Source organism: Paralichthys olivaceus, chromosome 13 (assembly GCF_024713975.1).
Source record: "Paralichthys olivaceus isolate ysfri-2021 chromosome 13, ASM2471397v2, whole genome shotgun sequence".
NCBI lineage: Eukaryota > Metazoa > Chordata > Actinopteri > Pleuronectiformes > Paralichthyidae > Paralichthys > Paralichthys olivaceus.
Genome location: NC_091105.1, coordinates 16,111,289 through 16,122,644, shown reverse-complemented (window position 1 = coordinate 16,122,644; position 11,356 = coordinate 16,111,289). Strand labels below are relative to the sequence as shown.

Genomic DNA, 11,356 nt, shown 5'->3' with positions numbered 1-11,356 from the left:
TCTCATTGACACTTTTCACTGAATTAACATGAACAAAAAATAGTGAGACAGGGATTTCTGTGTGACTCAATGCTGAATTCAGTGGGCTGAGGAGACACAAGTATGCTAAAGCAGATAAGATATGCACCCGCAGTTTCATTGATGTTTCAGTGAATACGTTTGATGGAATTAAACAAACGCAAAGAAACAAACACCATGTGTCTTCACATTCCACAGCTCCAGGAGGAGATTTTGATGACTGTCGTCTTGTGGTTTCATGCAAAACATTTGTTGCAAGAAAAACCAGGGTGGGTTTCACACCAGACAAAAGCAGTAGTTCCTTCACATGCACGTGTGTATACCTGGCAATGAAACACCAGCGTGTGTAGGCTGCAGATAAGATCAGTTACAGCTCCTCTGTGGTTCTTTTCTTAAAGCTTTTCACAGATTCAAATCATCATCTCAGTTTAACTTCGTCTTGTTTTGATCTTATTACCCCATTTTTCTTTGTCAGTCATATCATACAGAAGCAAGACATAAACCCACATGGGGAAACAGTGTGATCTATTTTCCCATGGCTTCTATAACCTGAAATTAAATATTCATTGTAACGTTAGGCATCATACTGTACATTATTAGTTTATTATTGAACTGTCTGATTTATTTTGATTTTCTTACTGAACTGTTCAGGGTTTTTTCCCTGCCTACAACTCATTCTGGGAATTCAGCAACTGCCTTTGCCTTCCAACCCTTGAAGGTAATGGGAAATAATTACTGAACAATAATAATAGTTTCATATGTGGGTGTTCTGTACTGAATGTGAAAAAAAAAGTTTCAAAGACAGCACGCTGTTCCTTGTACGTTTAATGGCAAAATAACAGAGGACAAAATAAAATATTTACAACACATAATAACATGTAAACACAATCTTCTGTACAAAGAAATATACATGCAAAAGTAAAAATAAGTCATAATAAGACATTCAAAATGACATTGCTGCAGTCTTCTTCTATGTGTATTTAAAATATGACATAATTATGAGGTTTACATCCCGGGCGTTGGGCAAACTGCCCGACCCTCTCTGTACATCTTTACATCATGAGCTGGCTGGGTTTCCCAAAGGCATTTTACTACTTATCTTGTTTTTTTATTTAAATGAATAGGCTTTAAGAAAATTCAATAAAGTTAACAACAGCATGAATTTGGGAAACACAGACTCACACCAATAAATTAAAATGACACAAAATGAGAGACTTAGACTGTACAGACCAACAAGAGTCGTTCACCTCAACAAATGAACTTCTTTAGCTTTAAATCAGATCATCTGACAGTTACTCTTAAAAGCTTCAAATAAAATTACAAACCGTGTGTTTTCAGTTTCAGCCACCTCTATAGGCCACTGGCTGAACTGGCACTTTAAAAAAAAGAAGTTTTCAACAACTTCTTCACCTAACAAACATCAGCTCAGTCAAATGAAAACAATCGGAAGAGATCTTGTTCATGGCAGATACCTGTGATCTGACGCTGACAGAGGGATGTGTCTTAAATGTTGCATCTCCTAGAGAGTGGAAAGCACTCCCCAATCATTTCTAATCCACGGTGTAGGGCCAAAATGGATTTTTTCCAGACCTATTGCTCGGTAAAAAATGTTGGCCAACCTTATGACGTCGAACTGAGGTGCGAAAAGAAGGAAAATAAAATCATATCTAGCAACGCACACCAGCATCTACCTACAAAAGCCAAACAAACTCACACAGCAAACCACTTTGTGCACAGCTTGAAATAAAAAAAGACCAAGTGAAGCAATATTTTTTTTAGCAATAACACCTAACAATTTCTTATTACAATAAGAATAAATAAAACCAGACTGAACCTTTGTAAACACTCATATCTGGATTCAGTGTGCTCTGTCATAACTTAACATGAGAAATCCTTAAAAATCAAAAAACACATTTTAGCAGGAGAAAGAAAACATAGTCAACTTTGGTTTTGTTACAGAAACTTAAAAACGTAACAATGACAAAATAAGAGCGTAAGTGCCTGTATTTTATAGATACACATTTTCATACATTATTTCTGAAAATCCTCTGGGGGAGGGGGGGGTTTGCAGATTTTAATACTGAACTTAATACGTAAGAGTTAACACAATACAGACATCTACTGCGGTACCAGGTACGTACATGCCTTTTTTTTTTTTAAGAATACGGCTACAACACAAGTCTTCATAAATAGTTGCATAAACGTTAAAGCTGCAACATTGCACATGGGAGTCGATGCAAATTACAAGTGCAATTTCTAGTAGCGCTTTGTTCGTAAAGAAAACCCGGGCGGCTGAAGGGTCCGCAGGGAGTGACTTATCTCCCCCAACTGCATGGGCTCACTAATGTCGGGCAAACAAAAAAGTTCATCTGAGACTTCAAATTGAGAACTAAAGGCAGGAATATGTTATTTACAAATAAGGCGGATGCAGGTAGAAATCGGAGAAAAGCTTTGCCGAGTAGCTTTTTTTGCGTGACAGTTTTGGACGTAACTACAATGTGTCTCTCATCGTGGTTTTGGTCTTCATCTAGAGTGAATGGACCCTGCTGATGGGTGCACATCTCATTTCTCTTGTTTTCTTTCAACATAATAACTAACCTTTGTTTTCCCAAAAGGTATGAATAAAGACAGTTCTGTTTCCTCCCTGTACATGGTTTCATTTACAAAAAGTAATCTCTCAATACAAAAAAAACCAAAACACACTTTCATGTGTTCAACCGAAAGCAGCCTGAATTACTCTTATACAGTATTCTTAATTTCTCTGTCTAACACTGTGCAGAGCGCAAGACTTGCCAGCGCTGGCTTGAAGAGAAAGCTCAATTTTTTTTCTCCCTGCTAAGATCGAAATCTCAAATGGATTCCAACGGTTCATTTGTTGTGCAGGCATAATGACAATATGCCAGGGTTAAGGGCAGGTGGGGACAGTCAAAGGGTTTAATCAGCAGATTAGTCAAGTCAGTCAGCAGCAGCAGGATGTTTGTGGCTTCATGAAGGAAAGGGAAATCGTTGTGGTCAGGTTGCTGGTGTACCTTCCAGCAGGTATTTATTTTTGAACACAGCTCATCTGAAACAGGTGACTCATCCACTGAAGTTTCCTGGGCACGCACAGCACATGGTGATGCTCTCACATGTACCTAGTGGTTAAGCAGGCGGCTCTGTAGGAAGGCCTTAATGGAGCCAATGGGCCGAATGTCGTTCTGGTGTTTTCTTCTCTCGATGAAGGAAATGAGCCTGGAGGTGTCCAGATGTGCCGAATGATGATTCTGAGATGGCGGCAGAGTGTGATTTAAGTTGTGTCCAATGTCTCTGTTCATCACACCGCAAGGCTGGAGCCACGGATCTTGAAGGCAGGACGCCGCAGAGGGCCGTCGCTCCGGCTCGCCCTGAAGCAGCAGGCGGACAAAGTCCCTGGCGGCCGGGCTGACACCCTGGAAGTAGTCCTCAGGGAAGCTGAAGTCCAGGCGGCAGATGTTTAGACAAGTCTCCTCCAGACTCTCATCCAGGAAGGGAGAGGCGCCGCTTAGTATAACATAGGTCACCACCCCTGTATCAATACATTGGGGAATTGTTCAACTGCTCATTCAGTTACTGACAGGGTGAGATGTGAGCCAATCTTTATCAACTTGTTTTTTTTGGTTTTACACATTTCATACATTTTGTTTATTTGTAAGAATATTAAATAAATGTGTTTGGGTAAACTCCAACACTGATGGCACTATATTTATGCCATTTTATTGTATAAGTTTCACCATTTCGTTTCTCCCTCCATACATGTTATAACACCACCTTTACCAAAACTTCACTAGATAATTAATTTATCACATAAAACTTTCCTGAATTAGCTTGAATCATCTCTTTTTACTGTATCTATAATTTCAAATAGTAATTAAATTTGAATTATGTTTATTGTAAATGTATAATCTAAACAGCCGACTTACCTGAACCATCAAAATACTAATACTAATACTAAACTGCATATAAACTGTATAAAGGTTTTGTACAAGATACAAACCAAATGGTTTGAGTTACAGACCTAAGCTCCAGAGGTCAGACGTCAGTGACACAGGCTGACCCAGGACCAGCTCAGGAGCACAGAACTCTGGGCTCCCCAGGAGAGGATGGATGTAGGAGGAAGGAGGGCTCAGCTGAGCGGCGTCACCGAAGTCGGTCAGCTTGATGAGAGGCTGAGAGGATGCGTGTTCCACCACAATGTTCTCAGGCTGCAGGAGCAGGGAAAGATTATTATATTTTCTTTATGCTTTAATTAGAAAGAGAGAAGAGTAGAGAGATCATAGGAAATGAGGGATAAACAGATGCAAGATTTCAGGCACAATAAGATTCTCTGCAGCACATCCAGCAACCCACATAAGATTGAATTTAGTTTTGGAAAACTACTGAACAGATTTTCACCAACTCTTGGTGGAAGAATAGGACATGGGTCAAGAAAGAACCCATTCAACTTTGGTGTGAATCCAATTTTTTCTTTCACTTTCTTTAACATTGTATGATAGGAAATTTTTCATATTTCCCAGAGACTAATTGATGGATCTTTATGGGAATTATATCTATGAGCATGTGCAATTTGATGCAGAGCCAAATAAAAATGAAGCTCTAGAATTAAATGTGGTTTCATTAGGCCTTGGCCCTTGTTGGATGCAACCTGTCGTCGATCTGAAACTTCAGATAATTTTCTGATTGTCTGGAACTGAGCCTTATAACTCCTGTGTTACTCCACCTGACCTGAGGAACGAGTGCCATGTGCAGTGAGTTAATAATGTGTAGTTACTTTGAGATCAAGGTGTGCGATCCTCCAGCCGTGCAGGTAGTGGAGGGCTTCGAGAATATCTCTGAGGTAGAGAGCCACTTTCTCCTCTGTCAAGTTTCCCCAGCTCACCATGTAGTCCAGGAAACGTCCTTGGTCTGCCCTATAAAGAAAAACAGGGTTATTAATTTACATTCTTTGAGAAATTGATGAGTCGCAACATGGAAAACACTGTTGAACTTACATCTCCAGTACAAGTACGAAGCTGCTGAACGTCTCGTATGTGTCCAGCAGTTTGACCAGGTTGGGATGGTCCAGACTCTGCAGGAGTCTGACCTCCTGCAGCACCTGTTCTCGGCGCAGCAGCTTCTTGTTGATGTGTTTCGCTGCCACTGTCCGCTTGCTCCCTCTCTGGTCGCACCGCTTGGTCACTGAGAAACGGCCCCTGTGGGGAAGGAATGACATTTTGAGGAACACCTGAACACCAGGAATTATTTTGTGCAACCTCAATGCTCTAGATGTTGGGAATTTGAAATCTCTTTCTGTAACTGCTTGCATTTCTCTGGATTTCAGTACCATTGTCCAACCTTTCTGTAGATGTAGTTTCACTTACTGATCAGTATATTGTATTTTTCTGAAATTATATTCCAGATAATGTGTTTTCTTCTTATGTATTATATTCTTCTGTGAGCCATAGACCACTGAAAGATACATTTCCTTTGATGCCTGCATTACTTTTCACCAGTGCACTCTTACCTTCCTAATTCAGTGATCTCTGTGTAGTGGAACTCGAAGCTGCCTTTCCAGAGGACCTCACTGCCATCATCTGGGATATCTGAGAACACATTTTGTATTCAGATTGGGTTAAATACACAAACTACTGGTTCAAAAGTTAGGTAGGGCTTTACTTTAGCTCAGGGTTGGTAATGGATAGATGGATGTGTGAGAGCAATTTATTTTAGCAGTTAAAAACCTCTAACTAAGGTGGTGTTCATGCCACAATATACCCATTCATGCCATACCGCAACAGGACCCTCACCTGAGACTGTGACGCTGGCGGAAGAGGCGACAGTGCCTGCTATGTTTGTGGCAACACACGTGTACACACCGCTGTCCTCAACAGACACTCCAAGAATACACAGGGCTGCCTCTCCTGTCTCACTGTGGAATAAAAGAAGAGATGAGCTGTCATTTAGGAAGCACCATGTAAGCCTGAGCTTTTCTCCTTTGGATCATTGTATTTTATATCTCTGTGATGGCTTCTGGGATCTATGCCTACATCATTGCAACGCACTTCGCTTGAGTATCAGTCAGGACTCAATCCATTATCTCCAGTTGTTCCAAAGTGCTGCTGCTGAACAAAAAGGATTGAGCTCCTCATCTCTGTTGCCTTCCTACACTAGCTCTCTAGTTGATCTTAAAATTGCATCACTCAGTTATAAGGTCTAGCCCAGAAATACACTTATATATAAATATACAAAGGTTTGGATCTGTGTGGCTTGTCAAAAAATAGATTAACCTCACAAATACAAACAGCTCTACACTATACAATACAAGCAAAAACAAACAAACAAACATATGCCGTTACCTATAAGTGATGCTGTAGCGTCCATTGTTGCTAAGTGTGCTGTTATCAGGTCCCCGCCAGGTGACTGTGGCCCGGGGTCGACCACACACTTTACAACTCAGAGTAACACTGTCGCCACTCTCACACGCTACGTCACCAACAGGGATAAGGAACTCTGGAGGAGCTGCAGGGAAAGGAAATATGTTAAGTGTTAGGATGTGCCTTGAATCTTAAATCGATTAATTTTTTTATGTATTAAAAGTTACCAGTTTAAAAATTAGGGCTCGTGATAGGAGGGGGTATAGGTGTAGGGACATGTGAAAGATAATGAGTTATTCCAGCTACTATATTTAGAGCAGAGACACTGGAAGTTAGTCACAGTGTGTGGGGGGGGCTAATATCAAGTCCATATGATGCTTAATTCCTATAAAATCGAATGACCAACAACATTTTATAGAGAAGGATACAATCATTAGACTTGGCTTTAGGGGACATAGACACATTCAATCCACTATTACCAACAAGAGTCCACAATGCTATCACTTCGGTGTTGGACCAAATTCACTGAATGTTCTAAAACATTCTGTTACTGTGCTACTCTTAAAAAAAATACTGTAGAGAATCAAATTAAAGTTTCTGAAATTGATTTTGGAAAACTTTTTTTTGTCTTGCAGCTGCTGTCCCTCACCAGTAGGGGCGGCTGTGGCCACCTCAGCATGTTCACTTCCAGCACTTTTGCTTTGCACCATTTATCTTTCTTAGTGTTTCCTTTATCATTTAAAAACACAAACAAACTCATCTTCCTCTTCACCAAAAGCAACAATGTGGACCTACCATCATAGATGAAGTTTGGATTTAGAAGCTGTAATGGAAAATGCAAGAGAAATAATTAGGTTTTTTTTTGCACAAATTGTTGAAAATGATTTTTAAAAGGAGTAAAAGTTGTCTTCACCCTCTCTACCTTGACAGAGACTTTGTTGGCCAGGCTGTCCTGAGACTTGCGGTAGCCGTTCTCCATTTTCCTGCCCTCTTTGTCTCTTTTCTCAGATTTTCGGCGGATACGGAGCGCTGTGTGCCATGACAATGATTTTCTAAAACAAACAGACAAAACAATAATCACGTTATACTCTTTGTTAGGTAACCATGATGGAAAACAGAAATTGTCTAAACTTTTCCCTTACTTGATGGTTCCTTCAGGGAGCTCGGGGGTGATGGAGGATGAGGTGTGTCCTAATACGTAGCCAGGGATCCAGCCCTCTGCTGCGGGGCAGTGCTCGTTGGCAGCCCTGTACACCAGGAACATGCTCTGCTGGTTGCTGGCTAGCATTTGGACAACTTCACCCTGCGCCACGCTGATCTCATCCTCCTTCACTGCCACGTAGTCCTGGGTCACCAACATGGTGGACACACTGCTGCTGCTACTGCTTTCACTCTGTGAGGAAAACAGGATAATAAAAGACTTCAACATGCAGCACTGTTTCAACACAACAGAATGTGAGACTGCACAAACAACACAGTAAAATACGTGAGCAACTACACTCCTGAAAAGAACAGACATACAGATGTGTATCAGTGGCTTCAAACCAATCAAATTCAAATACAAACGTTCTTGCTAAAATGCTTGATGCATGCAGCACAAGGAAACACTGCAAAAACGCCTTTCATCTCTCAGAACGTTTAAAAACAACTGCACACGTCTAGAGTGATTGCTGACAAGTCATTGTATGAGAGAGCAGTTAAGCCGTGAAGCAGAAATTATGATCCTCAGGTCAGAGGTGTCTAAATATGACACGTTTCAGATATGTATCAAAGGAAAGAGTGAAGTTGAAGACACTATCATCTTGAAGAGAGACAGAGCAGGTTGAAATGGAGCAAACGTCAGCTGGTGTTGTCTCGAGGTTCAGACGAAACTGGCTTATAGGAAAAAGGAGAAGGGAGGTGAAGCGGGTAAAAGCCCCAGATATGGAAGTTTGGATTAGAAATTATTGTACGGGAAGTTTCCCGAAGAGGAATCAGTGAAAAGGATTAAAGAGGAATTGTGTTTTTTTAAAGTCATCTGGTAACTGTTAGTGTCTATTCACTGGAGTTGAGAAGCGCACACAAATGATGCTCACAGAGAGAGTCTAAAACAGCAGATTCAACAGTTGCTCTGTGAGTTAGATCCACACTGTTAGTACACTCCAGAGCCAGAAAATCCTTTCACACACATTGCCGGGGAAGTTAGTGCACTCAGATAGCCGTTAATCTCCGCTGCGGTAGTTGCTGCATGTACAAGCCATTCTCAGAGCCAGCGGCAGGGTGACTGAAGGCGGTGGTTAGTCACTAGTGAGTAGATCTAGGCCTCGCTGAAGCCTGGGCCTCGACTTGGCATCTTACCCCGTTGCTCTGGGTGGACTGTATGGACTGTTCACTGGTGGAGGAGCAGGTGCTCATGCGGTCTATGTCCTTACTGTGCGAGGAGTGGCGGTGATGAGAGGGCGTCCCGTGGCTTCCTCTGCCCAGAGAATCCCCTCCACCGTCACTAGGGTAGGAGAATGATCCGGGACGGCTGGTGTGAGAGGGAGGTATAGCTGGGACCATAGCCCAGAAGACATTGCCTTTATGGGCTGGACTGGAGGGGACAAACGCCTCCTTTCCTCCAACTCCTCCTCCAGGGGACTGAGGCGATATCATAGGGGAAACTGTCCCAATTCGAGGGGTCTTTTGGGGCAAATTCAAAGGAGCCACGGCCATTTGTGGTATTCCAGCTGTTTGATGTTTCTGGGTTTCCTCAAAGCCTCCAAGGCCTTGTCTGCCCTCCATGCTGCCTGATGACCTGTTACTGTTATTACTGTTACTTCCATGAGGATTATCCAGCATCCTCATCTTAGGGACCTCTGAGGCTAACAGCTCCCCGTTTGAGGTGGTGTCAGAGAAGGGGTTAGAGGGGAGGGACTGAAGGGGAGGGTGGCAGGGTGACCACATACCTGCTGATCTGTCGGGCCCCTCAGGGCCCGGGGGGTGGTGATGGTGGACGGGCTGGGGGAGGCGTGAGGATGGCTGGGGGATGCGGGAGGGTCGGGAGCGAGGGCCGCACAGAGAGGAGGAGCTGCCCCCTGATCCTCCAGAGCCACCGCCGCCACCTCCCCCTCCCATGTTGGAGGTACTGTTGGAGCTGCTGCCTCCTGGCAGGCCTCCAGTGCTGCTGCTACTGCTGGGCGGACCACCCGGCCCGCCGCCACCCACGTGGTTCCTCTGGTACTCTATGGGGGATGTCAGAGCTGTGGGAGAGGATGAGTAGAAATGTTTCAGACAAGAAAATACAATTTGTTTAAACCTTTTGGATTACTCAGTTCAAAAAGGCTGAAGGAGCTAAAGAAAGACCTCAAAATCTCATGTGCATAGTAATAAACCAAGTGATGTCATACCATTGAGGAAATTGCGCTGGTTCTCCAGTATCTGGCTGACCTGGTGGACCCAGACTTGACTGACTCCAGGGCTCGTTGAGTGGAGGGTGTACCTCTCTAGGTTTCCACTGGATGATCTGGAAGTAAGCGTAAACTTGCAGGGGTCGTCTGCATTTTCCTCTAGACCCAGCCAGCTCACCTGGAGTAATGGGACAGAGCAGGAGGGAAGGAAAAGAGTGATGGAGATAAAAAGTTAAAAGGAAAAACAGACATGTTTGCAAGGAATTGGACATTGTGGATAAGAATCTACAGTGGAATCGGCATAGGTGAACATGCAACTCAGAGCTAGTTTAATTCAATAGTGGTGTGTGGGTTTGGATTTTTTTCTCTTTCTGACTCTTTATTGTGCTGCAGTCACCTTGATGCTGTTCTTGAAGAGGTAGCCAGGAGTAGAGAAGCCCTTCTTTTTGTCCAGGGGCTCACTGAAGATTACGATCTGTTCGAACAGGAAGACTCTCCTCTCCTTCATCCTGGACAGAAGTCCTCCATCCTGGTCTGAAACCATGAAGGTGTCCTGGAGGATCAATCTGCCCTGAGCCACAATCTTACCCTGAAGAAGTGAAAGTAACAGTGGAGCAGTGAGTCAGAGGACAAGCACAGAGACTCTCTACTACTTTCCACAACTTGGACAAAACAAACAACCTTGTCTATTAAAAATGAGAGCACACTGACACCTAGTGGATATAGGATGACATTTTAAATTGATCTTTGCAGAATAAACAATTAACATAACTACATTGTTTTATTCTGCACACACACACACAGGCGAGAATAAAGAGCCAACTTACATCGAAGCCTTGAAGGCGACCAACATTCATCATGTCATTGCAGCGTTTGGGGACCACACACATCACCTCCACAGCTTTCTAAAGGAGAATAAAAGAGTAAAACAAACCGTTAGGGACACAAAAGAAGAAAAGTACTGAGCCTATTTAAATGAATGACTGTATATAGTCACTTCAATAAATGCACCATGGTAGCTTTTCTCACCTCCAGCTCCAATGTGTCCACTCCAGCCTTCTTAGAAATTTTGTGAAGATCCTGAGAATGAGAAATGTTGATCAATAAGTTCAACATGGGCAATGTTTGTTGATTGTTTGATTAAATTGTTTGATTGAGTGTAAGAGCCCTTTCTGGAACAAACAGATCCTTCCACTTGAATTCTGCCTCTGTGTATCCTCAAATCTTCTTCAACACAGTCTGCTACGTTAAAACGCTTCAGTATATTTACCTTCAGCAGCAGCTGGTACTTCATTATGCGCTGAACAGGTTTGATGAGCAGGTCCGTGATCTGTAGTCTGTGGCCAAGTCGCTGCTTAAGGTCCTAAATGAAAAAAAACAGAGAAACTAAATAGTGATACAACACAGATAATCTGTTTACAAGTAAAATAAGATATGATGTACACAGGTGTGGATGGTAAATGGTTTAATAGTCTTACTTCAAAGTAAGTGTCAATGTACTCTGACACGATGTGCTCAGATTTAGGTTTGTTCTGACAGTACACGATGTACATGTGTAGCCTCCGCTCCTGTGGTTAAAACAGAGGCAGGAAACAAAGTCAG

At 42.7% G+C, this 11,356-nt stretch overlaps 1 protein-coding gene across 7 annotated transcripts in view; it reads right to left on the bottom strand.

Annotated features, from left to right (window-relative positions):
• Positions 1 to 825: 825 nt before the first annotated feature.
• triob (trio Rho guanine nucleotide exchange factor b) overlaps positions 826 to 11,356 on the bottom strand; it is a 109,454-nt gene continuing 98,923 nt past the window's right edge. For 3 of the 7 annotated variants that reach the window (XM_069536573.1, XM_069536578.1, XM_069536579.1), the window contains 17 exons: positions 11,233 to 11,322; positions 11,025 to 11,117; positions 10,784 to 10,834; positions 10,582 to 10,659; positions 10,152 to 10,343; positions 9,755 to 9,932; positions 8,724 to 9,607; positions 7,529 to 7,779; positions 7,309 to 7,438; positions 7,182 to 7,209; positions 6,369 to 6,531; positions 5,820 to 5,941; positions 5,537 to 5,615; positions 5,025 to 5,225; positions 4,805 to 4,943; positions 4,052 to 4,238; positions 826 to 3,562 (listed from right to left, as the gene is read on the bottom strand). In XM_069536573.1, the coding sequence (XP_069392674.1) occupies positions 3,153 to 3,562; positions 4,052 to 4,238; positions 4,805 to 4,943; positions 5,025 to 5,225; positions 5,537 to 5,615; positions 5,820 to 5,941; positions 6,369 to 6,531; positions 7,182 to 7,209; positions 7,309 to 7,438; positions 7,529 to 7,779; positions 8,724 to 9,607; positions 9,755 to 9,932; positions 10,152 to 10,343; positions 10,582 to 10,659; positions 10,784 to 10,834; positions 11,025 to 11,117; positions 11,233 to 11,322 (3,276 nt within the window). In that variant the 3' untranslated portion in view covers positions 826 to 3,152. Of the gene's footprint in view, positions 3,563 to 4,051; positions 4,239 to 4,804; positions 4,944 to 5,024; positions 5,226 to 5,536; positions 5,616 to 5,819; positions 5,942 to 6,368; positions 6,532 to 7,181; positions 7,210 to 7,299; positions 7,439 to 7,528; positions 7,780 to 8,723; positions 9,608 to 9,754; positions 9,933 to 10,151; positions 10,344 to 10,581; positions 10,660 to 10,783; positions 10,835 to 11,024; positions 11,118 to 11,232; positions 11,323 to 11,356 lie in introns of those variants that run through there. The other 4 variants (XR_011245794.1, XR_011245795.1, XM_069536572.1 and 1 more) reach the window with 4 other exon arrangements.